This window comes from Cynocephalus volans, chromosome 6 (genome assembly GCF_027409185.1).
Source record: "Cynocephalus volans isolate mCynVol1 chromosome 6, mCynVol1.pri, whole genome shotgun sequence".
In the NCBI taxonomy this organism is placed as follows: domain Eukaryota; kingdom Metazoa; phylum Chordata; class Mammalia; order Dermoptera; family Cynocephalidae; genus Cynocephalus; species Cynocephalus volans.
The window spans coordinates 40,556,300-40,579,305 of record NC_084465.1 but is presented as its reverse complement, the minus strand read 5'-3'; the positions used below and the strand labels follow the sequence as shown (position 1 = coordinate 40,579,305).

Below are 23,006 nucleotides of genomic sequence, written 5' to 3'. Positions count from 1 at the left end.
AAAAACTACCCTTGGTTCAATCTGGGAATGACTGAATGAATGTATCTTAAATGATTTAAAGCATTTAAGCCATTTTTTTGAAAACAAAGCAACTGATAAAATATTTGAGTTTGAACTCCTAATGCATGTTTACTTATAAATTATACACAAGTACTTTTGTATTGATATGTTGTTTACCTTATAAAATATACTCAAAAGATAGAAATTAAAAATAATAATATAAAAGCAAATATGAATGCTCATTCTAATATTTTCTGCCCACATTCCAGAGGATTGTCTTTGTCCCTGGAGTGCACGCACCATTACACACTCCACTTACAGACCTCTGGCTTAGAGCATTTATGTAAGGGTATTATTAACTTTGACTTTAGCTAGGCAGATAAGCCTCTGCCCAAGTGGAAACTAATTTAGCTACTTTTCAAGACATCAAACAAAATTTCTTTATCTCCAGGGCCTAACATGTGGCCTAGCATATAGTAGGTGCACAATAAATGTTTGATGAATGTTTAATGAATGAATGATGAAAATTAAGTAGTCCATAGGGATGCTTGATGAACTCTTTTAATAAATACTTTATTTTATTTGCTTTGCTCATGTCAGACCTCTTCCACAACATGGTCGCATATTATTATGTCATCATTTGTGTGCATATCACTAGGCAGGAATAGTTGTAAAGCACACTGGGATTTCAAAGGCAGGGGACTTTGATCCAAGACTAGGACATGTAGCTCCACTTAGAAGGCTGGTTCCCATGGAAAGTTTCTACCCATCCAAATTACTGTAGTATGAGATACGGCAAAATCTCACTTGATGAAACCCATCCACAGGTATCTGGGATAGTAAGTGGCACTGGCAATATTAGTACCTAAAAAAAAGATGATTCTCCCAGCCAGGCAGTATTATGGACACTGGAGAGGATGTGCAGAAAGAGAGAGGGGCTAATGAGAACAATTTGGATTGAGTTTCAGGGCCTAGCTATGTCTCAGGCCCTCTGCCTTTACTCTGCACACTCACCTTTGGCTCTCTTATAGCCTGCTAGCTAGTAAAGAACCATTTATGGGCCTGTATTCCAGACACATATCCAGCAGCCTACTGGGGAGTTCCAATTAGCCATCTCACAGGTACCTCATTATTGACATAATTAACTTAGTGGCTTACCACAAAACCTACTTCTCTTGAATGTTTGCATCTCTGTAGGTGGCACTACCACCATCCACCTGGACACAGAAGGTCCTCTATCTTTTATGCCTAGGTATTTGGCTCCATTTGCATGGCCAGTACCATCCCTTGCCTCTTAATTGGACTCCCTACGTCCAATGTCAGTGCCTCCAAATTATTTACACATTATAATACAGTGGCTTTTATAAACAGTAATATATACCCCCGGCTATGGTCTGAATGTTTATGATTTACCAAAGTTCATATGTTGAATCCTAATCACCAAGGTGACAGTATTAGAAGGTAGGGCCTTTGGGAGGTGATTAGGTCCTCACATGGCAGAAAGCAGAAAAGCAAGCCCTCTGTCTTTTTATAAGGGCACTAATGCCATTCATGAGGGCTCCACTCTCATGACCCTAATTACCTCCCAAAGGCTTCACTTCCTAATACCATCACCTTGGGGGCTAGGATTTCAAGATAGGAATTGGGGGAGGGGGACAAACATTTAGTCTAAGACACTGAGTGAGAGAAAGAGAGATTGAGGGTACCAGAGTGCTCATCAGGAACCAAGCTAAGCCCATCAGAGTGACAGAATGAGCAAGTGCAGCAAGAGATGGGCAAACGGGTGGCTTGGGGAACACTCAGGAGCCCACACTCAACTCCTGGCTTATCAGATACTGGGCTTATGGCCCTAAGACCACTCCTAGGTGCCCCCAGAGAGAAGGCCTGAGTTTACCTAAAAAAGCAGTATAGCCTTGCAATCAGATGGCCCTGCTCTCTAATCCTAGAGGTGCAATCCTGGCAAACTAATAGTATTGATGTAAGAAATCATTGAGATAATTTATGTAAAGTGCATGGCATGATTACCTGGTATCATGATATGGCTCTTGTGATATAGTCATTATGTCATGCTCAACTTTACCCATCAAAATGCTTCTGCTGTGCAATAGTAATAATAGTTAATATTTTTAGCACTTTTCCCCATATCTGACTTTCTTCCAAATGCTATAGGAGACTTATCATATTTAGTCCTCATAAGAAAACTCTATGAAGAGTTTCTCTTATTCTTATTTTATGAGGAAATCAAGGCATAGGGAGGTTGACTCACTTGCCTGAAGTCACACAGATGAACAAGATACGGCTTTCGACCATCTTGGTAATTCTACGACACAGCCTCTCATTTGTTTCTAATATTTTTATTTGAATTTTATTTCTTCCCCATTGAAGAGTAAGATGTTTACACTTCATTCAAGGAATATTTATTGAATCACCCACCATTTGCGCAACATTAAATACTGTGTGGAATTAAATGAACAAATATTTATCCCTGACTATGACTTCCTAGCTGAGTACTATAACTTCTTGATATCATGGACCTTAACATCTTTGTGAGAAAGTTTTAAAAACAGGGCAGGGAAATATATGATAAAGGAGATAAAACAGAATTTTCTAGAGCAGCTGCTTTCTAACCAACTACTCTGAGTAGAGATTATGCTGCAGTAGACAGTAAGCCTCCCTAAATGTTTGGTCTGGAATGTAAATGCAGTCATCCTCAGAACTGATCTGCCTCCATCAAGTAGATTCCAAATAGTCCAGGCCCCTAGACAAGTGTTCAGAAGAGTTAAGGTACTTTTATACCTAGTATTTCTGAAATCTCCGAATTTCAAAAAGAAAAAAGGCATTTGTTAGTTATAGGTCATTGGGCAAAACGTCATTTGTCTTTTGGGGAGTATGGTCTGAATGACTGTCATCAGAAACTGCGAAGGCTGGTTTTTTTTCAGGACAATTGAAATCAAGTTTGAATGTGTTGACTCTTTAAAGGTAAGAAATGGATCGTTCCCATCAGTTGGAATCAATTCCAATGGGCTTTTTGAAGAAATTAAATTTCTGGGATATTATTGATACTTCACAGAGAGAAGGTGAATCCAATGTTCATTTTCTTCAATTTTGATAACATCGCTCTGATTCCTGTCTTGTCCTAGAGAGTAGAAGAGTGAGTTCCTTTTAGCTTTCTACAGATGAATTTTGCATTTCATTCACAATAAAGAGCAAAAGTTATCTGAATATATTATTAAAGTATTTTATATCTGCAAATTACTCTTTTATTCTTGGCTCATTAGATTAAGCTATGATCAGAACGACTCATTTAGAAACAGAGTTGATCAGCTTTTTACTTCCGACCACAAGTTTATCTCCCCACAGATGCCACTGTCCCAGTGAGCATCCAGCCTGCGACAGGCCGGTCTAGGAGGGACCTGAGCCAGGGCATCTTCAAGGGTGTCAACCTTGCTTGTCCGGATGCCTCAGGTGGATTCATGCAGCTGCAACCGGTTTTACTTGGTCAGGGATCCTGTTTGACCGAAATAAGCAACCGAAAAATAGAATGAAAGTCATGCTGGAGTTAGAGATTAAGAGATTAAATATCCAACTGGGGGGATGGGTGTGTGTGTGTGTGTGTCAAGGTTTCAAGTGCGCTCTTTCTCTGTCCCACCAGGAAAGCTAGCTGTCATACGTCATGTTTATTTCGTTTTTCCTTGTCCACCCTAAAGGATTCTGCATTCCCAGAGCTTCAGTTGGTCTGGGGGCAGGACTGGAACGAGGAGTTGGGAGAGAGGGGATGGGGTGACTTTCGGGGCGGGGTGGGGGGCGTCTGGGCCGCGGGGGACCAGCCCACTCCCTGCTCGTGGGCAGCCCGGGAGGACAGAGCGCCCGGGCTTTGGCCTCCTGACCCAGACGGCGCGGGGCGCGAGGGGGCGCGAGGGGGCGCGCGGCCGAGCCCGGGTCGCGCCGCCCCTTGCCTCCGGGCCGCCCGCCAGGAGTTCGAGGCCTCCGCGATCCGGATGTGATGAAAAGGAGCCACAGAGGGAGAAGTGTTTCAGGCGCCTAGGAGTGGTGGAAGGAGGAACAGAGGCAGAGCGGGGACAAGTCCCCTGCGGAGGGGAGCCGGCCGGAGGGAGCTGGCTGGAAAGAGGGGGCGGAGTGCGCGGAGTCACCGGAGCCGCCGTTGCCGCCACTGCGGCGTCTGGGCTGAGCCGGAGGGAGCCGGGGAGGCCGCGCAGGGGCGGCCGGCGTCAGGCCACCGGGGCGAGATGCGGCCGCTGCCCGAGCCCCGCTAACTTTCTGGGGCGGAAGAGGAGGAGGAGAAAGGGGCTTGGAGCGAGTGGGGTATGCCGAGGTAGGTGGGGTCCCCGGGCCGGGACGTGGACGGTTGGGTCCCCTCCCCGAGCGGCTCCCCAGCCCGATCTCCGCTCCCAGCCGCTCCCCGCTCCGTTACCCCCTCCGACCCCGGGACTCCGCCGCTGTCCGCTTGCGCTGGCACAGTTTTCCTCGCTGGTTTCAAATCAAAACTTCCCCGGGGTGGAGTTTGGGGGAAGGACGCGGAGGCGGAGGGAATGTCCCGCTGGGGTGGCGCGCTCTTATCGAAAACCATCTTTTTTTTTTTTTTTTTTTTTTTTCCCGCCAGAAGCAGTCAGTTCCCTGCACCGTATACCCAGCGGCCCTTCCTGCGTGCGCCCCGCGGGGCGGCCAGCTAGGCGGCGGCGCGGCCCATGTCCGGCGCGGGCGAAGCCCTCGCTCCCGGGCCCGCGGGGCCGCAGCGCGCGGCCGAGGACGGCTGCGGCCGACCCGGCTCCCCGGCCCAGGGTGAGTGCGCGCTTGCAAGTTGCAAGCTTCTTTGTCGTGGTCGCCTTCCTAAATTTGCTGGCACAGGTACTGGTGGTACTGGTGGGGTTGGTGATTCGGGGCCATGAGGACTGATTTCCCCCTCGTAGTGTCGTTGTGAACTTTTGCACGCTTTGCGTTACTTGAGCAAGTTCTCCAGGATTCCTGCCCTAGATCAACAACCGGATAAGAGGGAGGGATCCGTTGGTCCCTCCACTCCCCCTTTCTTTGGTTGCGGAGAAACTGGATGACAGGATTGCTTCTTTATCAAGCGTATGCATTTCTGGGCCTGAGTCGCAAATGTGTGGGTTCTGAAACGCTTCTGCTCTAGGTCTGTCCAGTTTTTGTGTCTTCATGAGATCCAGGACTGTTGCTACTCTCTGAACAAGCATGCACTCTTCGTTCCATCTTTCTGTTTCTTGCAGGCTCCCCTGCAACCCGGTTGATAATCCAGGTTTCTGTGACCAATTGCTTTGGAATGGCTCATGCATATGTTTTCAATAACTTTTATTTTGAAATAAACATGCTTTAAAAGAAACACTTTCCAAGAATGAATTAGCTCCTTTGTGTACTTCCAAAGTGTAAACACATACAGCCTATAAAAGAAAATACTCTGGTTTCTGGGAAACTTCCATAACAAGCTGATAAACAAGTTAGACAATCTTTCTTCTCTTGAGGGTAATATACTTCAGATTTTCATTAGTGACAGAGAACAAGGGGCTTACACTTCACATGTATTTTTCTATGAGGACGGTTCTAATTTTAAAAAGTTCTGACACCAATATAAACTGAATAATTTTCCAGGGCTCAAAAACCTACTTTATACTCTTGATTTTAAGCATATCTGATAGTTCCCCCACCCCCCCTCCGTAATGATAATGTAGTGAGCTTCTTGGGATTTTTTGAAGGAAGCAAAAAGTGGAAAAGAAGAAGTTAACATTCAAGTCACAATAGGTAAAAACAGAAAACATCCATGGTTAAATTAAAATGTTCTGGCATCCAGGACTGTTAAATTGAATTATGTTCATCATTGTTTTTTGCTTCTAAAGAGTGACTCATTTCTTTTCTCTAAACAGAGAAAAAAGATTAGCTGCAAAAAAAAAATCAGAGAACTAGAATGATAAACATATGTTTTCCCAGAAGCAGCCCATGTTCTACACATTGTATTGTCAACACGATCATTTTCCTGTCATTAAGCACGCCCTCACTAGTCATATCGACTCATTGATGGGCTGTTTATGCTCACTCTTGAGCTGTTAATCACTATGGTTAAACAATGCCTATGTCAAAAATCAACATCAAGCACCCAAGGAAAACAATTTTATTTAGAAATAGTGACTATCTACAATATTCCACTTCAATACTATGCATTTTTAAACTCGGCTGGAAGAACCTGCAGTGGTACTTGATGCACCTGCAGTATGGCCTCACGTGGTGGTCTGACCTTAAGGAGCAGGGCATCTAGAATGGCCTGGAGTATCATGTTTGCTGTGTACAACACTTACATTGTCAGTGTGGAAATTCTTGGCTTATAATGTACCTGAAAATTGCTTTAGTTTCTTCAGCGACTTAATTGGACATTGCTATTTTATGAGTTTAACTTTGACTCAAAACATTCTTTAAGTGGGGATCAATTTAATTATAAATGTTATTAAAGTTGAGTTTTTAAAAAGAAATTTTCAGAATCTTGTTAAAATATTGTATTTCAGATGGGTTGATTTTATAAGCTGTATTTAAAGAAAAAAAATTTTTGGAGTAAGTGGGAAGGAAAAAGCTTCAAGATGTAGCTTGCCACGGTTAGGTTGGTTTTATTGGTAAAGACATTTGTGAAGAAGCTTTGCTTGAAGGTCACTCTACCCTTAAGCCCTTCCTCAAGTTCTTTTGTCCTTTTCCTTTTGCCCTTGGATTCTTTATTATCCTTTCTGAAGAATAGTTTAATAATTCTCTGTGAGATGTGGCGCTTAGTTAATTGAAACTTAATTTTAAAATTCTGTATATTAAACTCAGTGAGAAAAACTGAATGGTTTATGAAAATTAACAGAAAATATCATTTCATGAAGAGGAATGATATGATCATATCTTCCCCTGCAAACAAAATTAAGCATAGATGTGTATGTGCATAAAGACATATAATCTGTACACATACTCATATTACTATGTTGTGATGAACTTAAAGTTCAAAGTAATTTTAGTGATTCCTTAGTTTGAACTCCCTGTCACATCTGGGATTCCATCCTATCTCCTTTTAGGTGGTTGGTTAGAAACCTAGAGCATAACCCACTCCATGTATCAGCATTAAGAGTTAGGAAGGTTTTCCTTACTGAGAGCATAGCTGTGCCTCCTTAAAACTTCTAACTTTTTGTTGTGATTCTGCAAGCTTTACTATTGCTTTGAAAGCATTAAAAAGCATTACAGATCTTTTCTATGTATTTTGAAAATTGTTACAGAGTAGGGACATAAGCTTACATGCTCTAGGATGTAAGAAGGAACCAGGGTGGGTGTCAGACAATAAGGAGCAGTGGGGAGTTTGGGGAAGTGGAGAGCCCAGGAGCCAGGAAACAACATTCCTCCATTCTAGCTAATTGTTGCCATGTGGGTTAATCTCTTACAATATTTCAAGAGATACTGGGAATTTGGATTTTTATGTATCATGTCTCCATTTATAAATGTTGGCAACTATAAATATAATTTTTGTCCAGGCCAAAACAGAACAAACCACAGACGCAGGCTAGATGTGACCTCTGAGCAGCAAATTTGTGATCTTTATTAGAAAATAGAAAGTAGGGCTGACCAGTTACTCGGTTGGAGCATTGTGCTGATAACACAAAGGTCCAGGGTTCAATCCCTGTGCTGGCCAGCTGCCAAAAAAAAAAAAAAAAAAAGAGTAAATATGGAATTTAAAACTATTTCACTTTTTATGACTAACCTGAAAGTTTCTCATGAAAAGTACCTGTATAATTGTCTTGATAGGTGAAGGCCGACTTGGGCCATACCTGTTTTTGTTTTAAGAAAGAGTAGGTCTTTCGTATGTGGTTCTCCTCATTGTCATTTTTTCTTTTCTGATTAAGCATTTTAAAATTCATCGCTTCAGCAAGCAACATTGAAAATGTAGATATTTGCTCTTTTGTGCCATAGTTACTAGAATATATATAATCGAGAGAGCCTTTGAATTGAGTGCTTTATTTGTAAGTTTGCGATTTGTAACTAGTGGGATCTTTAGAAATAATGTAGTCCAAACTGCTCGGTTTTTAGATGAGGAAAGGACATCCAAAGAACTTAAATGACATGTCCAAGGTCTCACCCACAGTCAGTGGCAAGAAATCAGGGTGGAAGCACAAATTGTAAAATATATTATATGTCATTGTGACAAATGTGGTTAAAGTAGAGAATCAATACAACTTTTTCATCGGAGTGGATGCATTGAAGATAATAGGCTTTAGATATTGTGAATCACTTGCGCCTGTTCTTGTCCCCATATTATTCCCCCAACCCCCACTCTATTGCATTTGCCAAGATGTAGACCATTGGATGCTGAGTGCTAGAATATACTTTAATGTGATAATGTGTGATTTAATGCACTCTTCTCTCTTGGGAGAGTCCTCTGAGACTATTAGGCGGACTTTTCATAGCAGGATGCAAAATGCCAGTGAAGTTAATTAAAAATAATCTAAAATAGAAGCTAGGAAGAGAATCTTCAAGTTAAAATTACGTAAGAAGAGCTTTGACTCAAAAGCTTAGCTGAGTTGTCAGGAGTTTATAGTGGCTAATCAGACTTCCTTTTTGGGAAGCATGTTTATTTGAATAATGGATACTCATACAAATCTATATTTTTCTAATTTTGTCATATTGTTTTATCCTTTTGATTAAGGATGACATTGCTTAAAATGTGTCATCTTTAGACATCCTCTGCCATGTTTCTCAGTTGCCCTCTAGGAGACATTTGGCAATATCTGGAGACATGTTTGGTGGTCACAACAGGGATTGCCGTGTATGCGACAGGCATCTATGGGGTGAAGGCCAGATTAGCTAGATGTCATGTAATGCCGGGGTTAGGACAATGCCCACAACAAAGAATGATCAGGCCCAAAGTGTCAGAAGTGTTGAGATGAAGAAACTGCTGTCCTAATCTCTCAAGGTGACTGTTGTTTTTGGCTTCACCCGAGACTTGTAGAATCAGAACCTCTAAGACCCGAGAATCTGTGTTTTAAACAAGCTCCAAGTGCTCCTTAATGCTAGTTGTAAATCCCTGTTTTAGGGGCTTTTCTCTGTAAAAAGACATGTAATGTTGATAAATGTTTAAAAACAGTGCTTTTTTCTTTTTCTTTTTGGAGGGGAAAGGCTTCAAAAAGCTTTAAAAAGTCTTTTTCAAGTTCCAAAATTTAAATCGTGTGGTCTCTCCTGTTGCTTTCCAAAATTTTTATCGTATACCCCAATTCATCCTCAAAATACTCCTGAGTATTGATTCTCAAAAAAGTTTCTTTTCAAAATTATATGTACCATAATACAAGTATATTTTGAATATCATAAAAGAAATATAAAAATAATAATTGAAAAGTACGAGATAATGAATACATAGAATTTTAGGACTTTCTTTAACCAGCTCAGTATTTTTGTCTTGCTACCTTACACTTTTCTTTGGAGACCCCAGCATATGGCAAAACAAGGAAAGGAGTCCTCAGTTTTCACATGAGATGTGTTCATTTGTAAGTTGTACTTTTGGAACCTGAACTATACTTTCTCATAGAAACAGAGTGATAAATTCTATTTAGTTCCATAAGAAATCTGACATGATTGCTGGAATTAAATTTTATTAAATTTTTCATGTTTACAATGATAAATTGCAGAGAACATACTATTATAATACTGGCAGCCAAATATAAATAACTAAGAGCGAAGTTAAACTGAATAGAAACAAGTTTAAAACACTTTTTGAATATAGGTGCTTGAGGAAGAACAGACTTAATTAGAAAAATGTAGGGAGACGTGTCTAGACTTGGAAAAGCATTTGGGGTCATTTTCAAGCACCTTAAACTTATACTCCTAGTTTTTTATGTCTAAAGGAACTAATGTTTATTTTATAAGTTGAGTTACAAAAGTGTGTGTCTTATCTTCTGGGCATATTCATTTTCCCTTTGCTAAGAAAAAGAATAAAATGAGCAAGAGAAGGATGTAAGTGGGAGAAAACTAAGAAGGGAGGAAGGAGGAAGGAGGTATTTAAAGCAGATAGGTCTGTACACTTACGAAAGCATTTGAAGAGACTGAACTTTGAGTTGAGAACTGTGGGAAAAAAGTTCTAAGGGATAGCGTGGTGTGAGCTGAATGTGTGGCGGGCACGTTAAGGAAACAGGCATCGTGATAGAGGAATGAAAAAGTGTGAAGGCAGAACATAGGGGAGAGAAAGCGACTCTAGTGGGGGATCTGGAAAAGCTTCAGGGAAGAGTTTTGGTTCGAGTTGCACCAAGAAGTGTGGTCATAGGACTCAGCTCTGTGGAGATGAGTGGCAGAAAGCAAGACTTGGAGGGATGATCACAGAATGCTGGGAACTTCACTAAGACCATAGGAAGGAGCAAGGAATGAGGTAAAGTTGTAAAGACAGGCTGACGTCAGTTTCAAGAGAGCCCTGATTCTCCTGCTGAGGAGCTTGTATTTGTATATCCTGTCTGTAGGCAGTGGTGAGCCATTGAAGGTTCTTGAGAAGGGGGAAGGACAGGTCCAAATTGGTGTTTTTGGGAAAACCAATGTGGTAGCAGTTCAAGTGACTGGAGGAGCAAGAGTGGAGGCAGCGTTTATCCAGGAGGCCATTGCAATAACCTGACAAAAGAGTAGAGGACCTAGGGCAGCACCAGTGGGACAGGAATTGAAGAAGTGGATTTAAGAACAATGGCAAAAGTAGGGTAGAGCTCTGCATGGCCGTGAGAGCCACTGGAAGGCATCAATTTTGACTGTTCATCTCTGAATCTCCCATGACCAAGTGCAATGTTCACATTTTGATGAACTGAATTGATACAGTTGGGTAAAATATTTAATGTGGGAGATGGTGGAAAGGTAAACATTTACAGTGGTCCATAGGTTTGCCTGACTGGAAACATAGGAGGAGCTGTCGAGTCCAGGTTATGATTCCAGGTTACTTATCCCTCACCGTGATAGCCAATAGGCAGCAGCAAAACCGAATTTGCAACTAGGAGAGTGGGAGGGCCGGGCTTACGGACGAAGAATTTACTACCAGGGAGTGGATGGGTGGGCATGAGAGTGAGAGAAAGGACTGAGGACCAAATTTTGGGGAATGGCTATACTTTAGGGAGAAGAAGAAAAAGGATACAGAAAAAGAGTTCAATAGTGATTGGTCACAGAAGCATTGGATATTTGGTGGTTACAAAAGATGGGAAGAGTAGTGGTTTGTTGAAGGAGGAATAAGGTCCTCCAGGACCTCTCTTGGACGGGGTTGAGTGTGCTCACCATGTACGAATGGGAAGAATGCCAGGGGATAGAGAGAGGGTGAAAGTGAAAGGAGATGGGTGTTTGTAATTAAAGGAGTAAAATTTGGGAAAACAATGAGATGAAGAGACTACTCTTAGGAATGTTGGGAATGCTCCTCTTTGAGACGGGTGGGAGAAAAGGATGAATGATAATCTCGAGAAAGTTTGATATGAAAAAGAGAATATTGAAGGTCTAAATCTTCTCAGTAAAGTAGATGATAACATTTGCTGAGATCAAGGGAGGTTAGGATGAGTCAAGAAATTTGAGAGGTGTGGAAAAGTTTGGCAAGAGTGAAGAATTCCAGAGGGAGTCAATGTGGCACAAACAAAAGGGCTGCTCATTAACACTGAGGGCTTAACTAAGAATGAATGGCATGAGTTCCAGTGGACACGATCAGCATGGTTGATTGCCTTTCCCAGCAAGGAGCTTGGGAATAGAAGCAGATAGAATGGATTTTGGAATTAGCACAGGGTTGGAGGTTGGCAGGGTTGAAGCAATGGGAAGACAAAGGACATGTATCACTCATGCGTGGGAAGAGTGTGTTTGTACTAACTGACCTTGCATTCCAGGCTGGGTAGGGAGGCCAGAAAGACCAGAAATGCAGTTGGCAGCTAAGACTTCTGGCAAGCAAAGATTGTGCCTCCTTGCTTTGTTTGGTCAGTTTCATGTTCAAGGATTTAATCCATATGATCGAGTGACCTTTACAGGGCTAGGAGGGAAGCTATGGAATTTCTGGGTGTGTAAGGGCTTTTCCTGTTTCTTTGGACCTTATTTCCTGAATCCTGTTGAGGTGATTTCATGGAAAGAGGGCCTAATAACGGTGTGCAATTATTTACTAGTGCTATATTTTTATAATGATAAAAGATTTGGGGAAAATAAGGAGACATAAATTGACACAATTTGAAGTGTGCCATTGCGAATGGAAAACAACAACAAACAAAAGAGATAAACAAAATTTGAACCAAATTGTCTGTCTGAGATAATGTAAGTATTCTCCTGAATAAAGGCAGAGGACAAATCAAGTGATTTGTATGTTTCTACTTCTAAAAGTCTTTATTCAGTTTTTGTAAAGGCAAGATTGATTCAGGACTGGCTAGATTCTGGATTTTGGATTGTTTAACTTTGGTGCTTCATTGGAGTAGATCAGAAATGCTGCAGCCCTTCTATCTTAATCAGTGCTATGTACGTGCATCAGTATTTTGGATTTTCTCTCTCTCTCCCCCCCCCGCTTTTGCTCTCTTCACTTTCTCCTTTTCCGCCTCCTTGTCTCTCTCCCTCTCCAGTAACATTTTATTGAAGTTACTTAAACTTTTAATATCTTCTTTTTACATTAGCAAACATATCTTGAAGGAGGAAGGCTTTTTAACCTTAAGTTTTTTAAATCGAGTTATATTTTATAGATTCTACTTTTAATCACTTAGGGTTCACGAAGTAAGAACTAGGAAAAGAGTTGTTTTAATGATAATTTAATTTTGTTTGTGGTTTCTCTTTGCAATCCACTTCTGTTTTCAGATTCACACCCACATGATCTGAAATAAGATGATTCATATACATGTGCCTTTATGCCTGGTTTTTTAGTAGTTCCAGAAATAAAGCCTGAAATTAATTTTTATGCTATCACGTATATTTTACTATTGAAACATTTGAAGGGGAAAACTCTCTAAACAAATATTTTTTATGTGCGATGTAGAAGGTCCTGTGTAGATTAAGAATGTATAGCACATAGTTTTGCCTACAAGGAATTAATAAACTAGATGAGAGAGAATGAGATATAAAAGTATACCAAATTAAATTGCAATTCTTTGTTTAAATATCAATTCAAGATTACGGCAAGAACCATGTGACAGATTAGTTTATGGCCAGTGCCAATTTATTGGTAAAGTTCTGGAACATATAAATTTAGAGACTGAGAGAATCTCAGGATGGCAGGGAGTCAGTTTTGACTGGGTTGGGCTGCTAATGACTCCAGCTGAGGAATATGCAGATTGTAGGGGTTTTTTGTTTGTTTTTTGGTTTGAATTATACAGAGCTGAGCACTAAAAATAAGAAAACTTGTGGTTGAGCAGGTGACAGGCATTCTGAAGCTTGGTGGCAGAGTACAAAGGAATCAACTTCCTCTTGTTACTTTCTCTTCTCCTAGGCATAGTCCTCCTAACTCTTTTTCATAATGGATCAGCCACTGATCTTTTAGGTCTCTACAAACATAGATCTACTCTGTTCTTATTTTTTTCATCATCTAAGCAATAAGCAGGATCTTTAGTAAGACTTTTTGAGGCATTTTACTGTTTATTTCTCACTGAGATATGAGATGAAATCATCAAGAATGGGAAAAGTATAGGTGTCTGCAATGTTAAGACATGTACAATGTTAACATAACTGTATCAGTTTTTCATCAGTGTGCAAGATGAGTGTGATTCTTACTTGAGTACCAGAGTAACATATTCCATCTCAGTCTCTGTTAGGAAAGTATTTCTGGTTGGAGGGGAAAGAGATTGAGGCACTGTAGTGGGTGTGGAAAAGAAAGTATAAATTTGAGAGAAACTGGGGGGTTGTAACTAGCAGGATCTGGTAATTGATTTTGCTGGGACAGGGGAAATAAGGGGAAAATAAAGAGTTGAAGATGGTTCTATGGCTACTGTTGACCAAGATACAGACCACAGGAGGAGAAACAGGCAGGGAGACAATAAAAGTGGTGATGAATTTGGGAAATGTTGAGTTTGAGTTTAAATCCATGTGAAGTTGAAACTTCAAAACTATAGCTCAAAACAGGGATCAAGGCTAGGACAATAGATCCACAAGTTATCCTCTTGGAGGTGACCAAAACTGTGGAAGTTAATGATTGTAAAAATAATAGAGTCAGAAGAGAATGGACTGGTGGGTTTCAAGGAGAACCCAAAGAACACAGTGTCCCAGAGCTAGGGATGAGAGAGTCCAGACGGTGAGAGGCTGGGCAAGTGAATCACATGAGAGGTTCTGGGTTTGAGCCTTTATGAGAATTAACAGAGAAGACACACTTCCTGACTTTGAGTCCATGTCCCTCTTTCTGAAGTACAAGATATCAATTTCAATATCCTTCTAATTCACTTATCTTGTTTGTGCCTTCACTACATTTGAAATGCTCTTCTTAATCCTCTCATATATTGACTTCAAGAGCAGACTCAAATTGTAACTTCGAATTTCCTTTACAGTTCAAACAACCTCCTTTGGTTCACTTTTGATTTCCATTGGCATGCATTTGCATAATTGTGCCAAATAAGGGTTTATCACCTAACCAGAGAGCTTGAGAAAGAAAATGTTGTTGATAAAATAACCAACTGAGAGTTAACAGAAAGTTTTTAAAACTGTGGCACTTTATAAGAGTAATCATGCTGAAAGACTAAAGACGGGTATGTACCATCATTTTTAAAAAGGGAAAGATGATAGTCAATTCCTTTTCCTTTTTTTTCTTCAGCATCAACAATTTTTTTTTTTTATTAATTGAAGCATAATTGATTACACATTTTGGGGGGTACCATGTTGAATATCAGTATTTGTGTACAATATGTGATAATCAAGTAAATATTATTAGCATGTTCATTATTACAAATCATAGTTATTCTTTGTGTCCCTTATCCAGTTTCTCCCTGATCCCCTTTGCCCTGCCCCTTTCCCACCTCTAGTAACTATAGGTCTGTTCTCTCCTACTGAAAGTTCAACATTTTGTTGTCGTCTGTCTTTCTTTCTCTCTCTCCTTCTTTCTTTCTTTCCTTCCTTCTTAGTTTCCACTTACGAGTGAGGACATGTGGTATTTCTCTTACTGTGCCTGGCTTATTTTGCTTCACATAATTTTCTCCAGGCTTATCCATATTGCTTCAAATAGCAGGATTTCATTCTTTTCATGGCTGAGTAGTATTCCATTGTGTGTATATACTACGTTTTCCTTATCTAGTCATCTGTAGATGGACATTTAGGTTGGTTTCATATCTTGGATATTGTAAATAGAGCTGCAGTGAACATGGGAGTGCAGGTATCCCTTCAATATGATGATTTCCATTCCTTTGGGTATATACCCAGAAGTGGGATTGCTGGATTGTATGGTAGTTCTGTCTGTAGTTGTTTGAGGAACCTCTATACTGTTATCCATAATGGCTGTACTATTTTACAGTCCTGCCAACAGTGTAGAAGAGTTCCCCTTTCTCCCCATCCTCACCCGCATTTGTTATTCTCAGTCTTTTTGATAATAGCCAGTCTAACGGGGGTGAGATGATATCTCAATGTGGTTTTGACTTGTATTTCCCTGATGATTAGTGATGTTGAGTATTTTATCATGTACCTGTTGGCCATTTGTATGTTTTCCTTTGAAAAATGTCTATTCAGCTCCTTTGTCCATCTCAATTCCTTTTTCTAATAGGGTTAATGGACTGCTAATGAAGGGAACTCTTATAGATATGGCTTCTCTGGATTTCAGCAATTGGTTACACAGACTCTTCCATGATAGCTTTCTAGACAAGATTAAGAAGATGGTTGTGCCTATAAGAGTGAATAGAATGTGAAGCCTCTGAAAAACCATTGATGAACTGAGGGTATTTAGCACAGAGAAGATAGAAGAACATGAGATGTTTTCTAATCAAACATTATCATATAGAGGGAGGATTAGACTTTGCTTTGTTTGATTTGTTTACTTTGATTTTGCAAAAAGAGAAATATGATGAATCAGTGAAAATTATAGGGAAATAGGTTTTAGCCACATGTGAAGAAGGTCTTTGAGTAAATAAAGCAGTCCCAAACTGGAGTAAGCTATTTTCTGAGGCTGTTTGCCTATCCCTTGAAGTATTTTTGCCTACAGTCTTTGAGCTGTTCTGGGGGGTGTTGGATATTGAATGTTTTCATCTGAATTCATATTATCAGGTTATCAGAAGGACCTGTAAGAGCTTGTCTAACTCCAAATTCCATGAGTCTGTGAATGTTTGACTCTATCATGAATATACTTACTGGTTGAATAAACATGAATCTGTATTTGAGGAAGTATGAGTTTAATGTGTCTCAGGGAGAGTCATTCTGAAAATATATTCTTAGGGTATGAAACTGTAGGTTTAGCTGTAAAAGGTGTGGGAGATTAAGATCCTGGTCCCCCATATCAGATTGCTGTTCTCTAACCTTTCCCACCTTTTTTAAAAATGGAAAGTGCAGAATTCCTTCTCCTCTCCCCATTTATTTAGAGCTCTGATTTATTGAGATATATTTTAAACTGTTGCTACATTTTGTACCTGTTTACTTGCATATTTATACTCAATTGCATACATGTGTAAATTTATAATCATTTTCCACTTTGCTGTGTGTATCACACACTCTTCTCTACCCACCCCAAGCCTGTGGACTGATTGAATCAGTGTCTTTTTTTTATTCTTTTGAATCTTAACAGACCATAAGCTTCTAAATACATAAGAAGGCCTTTGAAGGAATGCTTTTTAGATATTGCTTAGAAGTCTATGATTTCTCAAAACACTGATAATAACAATGAATTAATTAAGTTGATTTAAGCATTCAATTCATCCAACAAACATTTAGTGTATCTGTGATTATATAACAACTTTCTTGTGTTTACAAAATTATGAAATTTTATGCATATGTTCATTCATATGCTAAAAATGCGTTGGTTATCTTAACTTTTTTTTGAACAATGAGATTTTAATCCATTTTACAATGTTAGGCAAAGCAGGTTGGTTTTGTAATGTTCCGTAAAGGTCATTAGGCTTGAGGGTTTTTATTTTATTTTTTTTTCTTTTGGATCGGTGAAGAAGTAAAATTCCAGAGCCTCAGGTCTTCCTGAAAGCTGCCTTATCTTTGGTTTTTTAAAGGTTACATTTGGGAAGCATTTGTAGAATTTCCACATTGTTCTGAGCCTCTGGGAAAAATACAGACCCAGATTTTTTACGTTTCCCAGAGATTTTAGTCTTGAATTACTTGAGATTTTAGAAACTGGAATGCCCGTAGATGATCTGTAATAATGCTGGTTTTTTAATGGGAGAGTAAAAATGAAATTGTTTAGAGTGATTTTATTTAAAGATAAAGGAGATATAAATGTAGATTGCGTAACAGTAACAATATACATATTATGCAGATTATAAATGATCTATCTTAGATTATCATCCAAATATTTAATTGAAGCGTATGAGACATAACATGCAAAAATCCTAAAATTTAAGCACAAAGATATAAACAAGTAGAAAATGTATTTGATGATTGACTTGTGAATTTACACAAATCTCTGCCTAGTTCAGCAGAATATATGAGGTGGCTTATAAGAGTACATTTAAAAAACAATTAAAACATAATAATGGAAAATATAGGTAGCCTAGGAGATCTAAACCCAGGGTATAAGCAGAATATATAAATATAGACTAGGGTCAAATCCAGCTATTCAATTTTGTCTGTAAAATTGAGTTAAAAACAAAACATTTTAAAGTCCATAACGAAAAAAAAAACCCCATATGGCTTCTTAGAGGAAGTGATATTTTTCCTTGTATTCAGTCTGGCAATAGATTTCTTGCATGACTTTTCATGTAGGGATTACTGAATGGATACTTCCCTCAATGGCCTACCTATGATATGTTTATAGCAGGTTTTAAAAGGTGCTTATGGTAATAAAACTTAATCTAATAATAGCAACCAGTGTGAATAAGCCCTTATTATATACCAAATACTATGCTTTCTGGGCATGATTCCATTTATTTCTTCATCTATCCTTTGAAGTAGGTACTGGTGTTATTGTCATTTTAAAGATGATGAATTTGATTAAGGTTAATCTGTCCAGGATCCATGTCATTAGTGGTAGATCCAGGTACCTTGATTTCAGATCCTGTGCTCTTAATCACTTTAGTGCAGAGTACCATGTAGGGATAGTATTTGCATCCCAAAGACCCCGACGAGATTTTTTTTATTCATCAAGGATTCAAGTATCTGGACTTTTAAATGGTAATATTGTCCCTATTTCTTAGAAAACTGTAACATATACAGAACTTTATATATTTTAAAGTTCCATTAAACATATATCTGTAGTAACTTGGGCAAGCTTATTTCATCCTGAAGCAACATTTCTAGGTCCTTCTGTTACTATTTGTTAAAAGCATTCAGCTATTGAGATAAGACATTTACTTGATTACAAGCTAGTGGAGAAAATATCTCTCTTCAATAGTTTGAACGGTTGTCTTAAGGAAAAGGTTAAGCTTACTATTTCTACCTGCAAAAGACAGAACTAGGACTAGTTATAGATTATCTGATGGCAGATTTAGGTTCAAAATGAAGAATAATTTGCTAATGCCCCAAACTGACCAAGAATACGATGGATTCTCTGATAAGATACCATTCCTTGAAATTTCGGAGAAGGGCTGAGTATTACACTAGAGCTTTCCACATTGGATGGGATATGAAATTAGCTGAGCTGCAAGATCCTTTCCAACTCCGCATTTTATCATCTTATTTCCAACTGAGTATTTATCTCTGAGATTCACTGTTTTCTCATCAGTAAAATTGAGCAAATGTTTTCTTCTTTCTTACACTGTTAATGGTTCTGAAGATCAAAAAATACATATTCAAGTCCTTTGAAAATTGCTAATACTATAATTGCAAAAAGTCATTAATTTATTCTTTCAACAAAAGGAAGCATTTTCAATTTTTTCTTCTTTTTTTAAACTTGTTTAACGACCACATACCAGCCTAGTGGCTATTATATGGCATACATAATATTTTATATAAGTTATTATCCAATTTATTTATTTTTAATGCTCTTAGATTTTTCTCTCTTGTTAATCACCACTCAATTATTTTATTCTCTAAGTGAGATAAATAAAATTATTAGTTTTAAATTTGGATAATGCTAACTAGGTAAAATATTATAGAATTTTAAGTTAAATGAAAATTCTGTTTACCTGAGTCTTTTCCATTTTCCTTCAACAGGAATAATCAAGATTAGAGAGATTGCTTCTCAACATTCATGCCCTTCTATAGAAAAATAGCAAAAAATAAAGAGTATTGCTTCTGTAAGATAGATAGTCAGCTCTGAGTAGGACATATTGTATTTAAATTGGTCCTTCAGAACCCTTGTTTTTTTTTTCTTTGATTCTTTCTTTTGCTTAATTCATGCTTGTCACTTTCTTTGAGAATTAACTTAAATCCAATGCCTTACAAAAGCTTTTCTATGATTTCCTCTACTCCATTCTAAACACCCTTCAGTGTACATAGGAGATTTTGGCTCTATTGTTTAGCCTTTGTGCAGAGTCAGATTTACGGAATGTTAGAGCCAAAAAGGCCTCTGCACTCAGCCAGCTCAGTGCCCTCATTTCCTGATGAAGAGGATGAAGAGAATGAGCCAGGTCCTGGTTACACAGCTGGTCAGCCTCTGAGCCAGAATTATGACCCAGGGCGCTTCATAACCTTCTGTTTTGTAGTTGCTTGGTTGCTTCATATGTGTGTGTGCGCGCGTGTGTGTGTGCGCGCGTGTGTGTGTGCATGTGTGTGTGTGTTTGGTTTTCCAGCTAGAAGATTTGTTGTCAGGAACCTAGCCTTTTTCCACCATCCAAGGATTCTTCCTCACTTTCATGTCCAGAGTAGGCACACTGGAATGCTTGGGAGCTGGCCTGTTGGAAACGGATGCCAGTGGCGTACAGCTATCCTTTGCTTTAGTACTATTTTTAAAGCGTCTCCAATTTTTATTTTCATATCTACAGCATATTTCTTTTATCCCATCTATTAGCAAAACTGATTAGCATTCTGTATTATTCAGGTTTTGTATTTTGATAGTTGTCCTGACATGGAGACAGAACTAAATACCTCTGTATTAATTAGATGATTAAATACAATTCTATTTCCTGATTACTTGGCATATTTAGTTGCAAGGTGATAAGTAGCAATCTGTATCTCAATATTTGATATGCCCTTCTATATTTTTTACAAAAGAGTTATGTAGTTCAGGAGAAGAGCTTACTTAGAACAGTGCCTCTGAAACCTGGCCATATATCATGATATGCCATCACCTCCTCCCACCACCACCATCTGAATTGGGACCTCTGAGGTTGGGGCCTGTGCATCTGTATGTTTAAAGAGCTCCACGAGAAGCTTAGAAGAAGGGCATCATTCAGATGATGAAGGCCCCCTTTAAGAGAAAATTGCTATATTGGGGAGGAGCACCTGTTGGATATGTAGGAGAGTCCTTCAAAGAATTGGTGGAAAAATGGAATTAAAAGATAGTACGAATCTTTCCATGGGTTTTTGAAGTCCCCTCTTATATAGAAATCTTGTAGGAAGGTACACACTGGTTTCATGCATTACTGAAATCACCTGATTGCTTGTGGGCTATGTCCTTCTGGCCTACATAGTAGTTGAATCACAGCTACAAACCTTCATATATCCAGAATGGAATTGATTAAACCAGGAGTGAGCTTTCTACTTCTCAATTCTCGATTCAGAAGTGACACAGCGAACCTACATTGAAAACAGAAATCTGTTGTTAGAAACTGCCATTTGTTATCTTAATGACCCAACCAATTGAAAGTGGTAGGAAGGTTGGTTCTGTGTTTAGGCATCACGTTGCCCATATTACAATCGTCTATCAGTTAAATCCTGTTCTCTCTTCAGTGCACTTCTTCAGTGTATGTGTAACTGACCACCATTTATGAGGCTGTTGTGTGGGTATCCCATTACACCGAGTAAAGAATAAGGAGGTATTAATAAAATATGTGCGCACATTAGAAAGTTGTAGAACAGTCAAGTGGTCACAGAAGTTTAGTTTATACAAGCAGAAAACTGGCAAAAGTCAGTTTAAATTATTTGCTTGGAACCTTTTCTGAGCCTTGTTTTGGTCTGGGTGCTACGATTCATAGCAAGAGCCTGAGGCCAACTTTTCAGTCAAGACATTTAGTTTTCAAAGGAGGCAAAGTTGGATAGACTAATGATTGTGATTTAGTAGTAATTGTACATTATTTATTATTTCTTGAATATAATAAGTCAGAGAATGATAGTTTTTCTTGCCTTTTTTGACCTGAGCAGGATCTTCTAATTCTGGAATTTCTAGATAAGGAATCTTAAAAAAAAAAAAGTGTCATAAATCATCCCTTCATAAACATTTAGAGCAGAAGAACTGTATTTTCCCTTGTAGTGGATTTCATAATTGTAAACCCATGTGTATATGGACCACATGGCATTTTGATTTATTCACGGGAAGGTTAAGAGGGTCTGTATTTAGCACTCGAATACTATTGGATATGATTCAAATAGGAGTCAAGTGTGTCTAGAGGCTTTATTCATACCTTTTTTCTTTTAGTCAGCAATGCTCCATAATGCCTTAGTTTCATGAATTAATTTTAATGGAATTAAACTTGAACAGCTCAAAATTATATAATTAATTTCATTCAGCTTCAATTAAAGTTACTAATTGAATGAAGCCTACTAGCATGACACCTGGCGGCAGTCAGCTACATAACAGTAGCAGCAAGTATGAAGGACTTAGCTGACGAGCTAGCTCATGTGCACTGGTGAGTTTATATAAAAATCTCTTTTATTGATAATCTCAGGCCTTGAGTTGACTATAGCAGTGGAAGGACTTCTGGAGTTGTTTAAAAAAGTAAAGATGTTAATTGAAACTAACACATCTCATGAAGATTACATTTTCTCTATGATAATGCTGAGTAAATGCTGCATAAATCTAGAACATACTGGTTTAGCGTTTTTTTAAAATTTATATTTTACTGCTGTTTGAATATGATTTTGCTTTCTAAAAATACTCAGAATTTTTAGGAAGCAGTACTTAGAAGATCCTTTTCTTCCAGAGATCTCATATTAGCCTCTGGACTTAGTCCTAAGTGGGTGTTCACTTACTTTTGTGTGTTGAAATATGTTTCATGACAGAACTTTTCAATCATTGTGAAATCCCCATGGCTCATGAGAAATTTTTGCATGTGCAGAAAATTTTTCCTTCCACTGGAAATGTTAACATGGTTGACTAACAACTTCTGTTTGAATCTCTTTCCTTTCTTGGCTTCCATGGCTTGACATCATCCAGTTTCTCTTCTCTAACTTCTTCCTAACTGTACAGACTCTTCTTGGTACTCTCCTTTTAATATGTTCACTCTTTCGATGAGCTCATTAATTTAAATGGGTTTAGCAGTCAAGTTTAGGAAGATGACTGTTTCTAGCTGTAACTTTTTTCTGGCTTGCAAATTCAAATGTCCAATACTGAACCCATCCACTAGACTGTAAATTCCACGAAAGCCTGGGCTGCATCTCATAATTCAGTGTATCTCCATAGCCTAGCACAATGCCTAAACATTTACTATATACAAATATATATTTTTTTAAAGAATAAATTATTCTCCTGTTCTCCAGGTTTTCCCAGTCACATCCAGACTGAGAACTCAGTCATCTCCAACCCCACTTTCCTTGATTCCGGGAATAACCAACTTCTAGTTTGTTTCTCACATTTACCCCCTTTTCCATCGTCTTATCCAGTTAATTAAACTCTCATCAAATTCTATATGGGCTTTGCTAAATCTCCCTTTTAGTTTCCCTTCCTCTATATTCCCTACTAGATGTACCCATACTCCACTGATTCTCAAGGACAAAAGTGCAGTGGGATCATTTGAGTACAACTCCTCCTCCTCCAACTGAAATATTGAAATAGAGTCTTTGGTGGTGTGGCCCTGATCTCTGTGTTGTTTTTTTTTTTAAACTCTCCGAGT

General features: G+C 38.9%; 1 protein-coding gene across 1 annotated transcript in view; it reads left to right on the top strand.

Moving 5' to 3' along the window:
- The first annotated feature begins 2,898 nt into the window (after nucleotides 1–2,898).
- The window catches only part of MDFIC (MyoD family inhibitor domain containing), a 91,784-nt gene continuing 71,676 nt past the window's right edge, over nucleotides 2,899–23,006 (top strand). Inside the window, 4 exon segments of the mRNA XM_063101037.1 lie at nucleotides 2,899–2,979; nucleotides 3,724–4,333; nucleotides 4,622–4,696; nucleotides 4,699–4,800. Coding sequence (XP_062957107.1) covers nucleotides 2,899–2,979; nucleotides 3,724–4,333; nucleotides 4,622–4,696; nucleotides 4,699–4,800 — 868 coding nt within the window.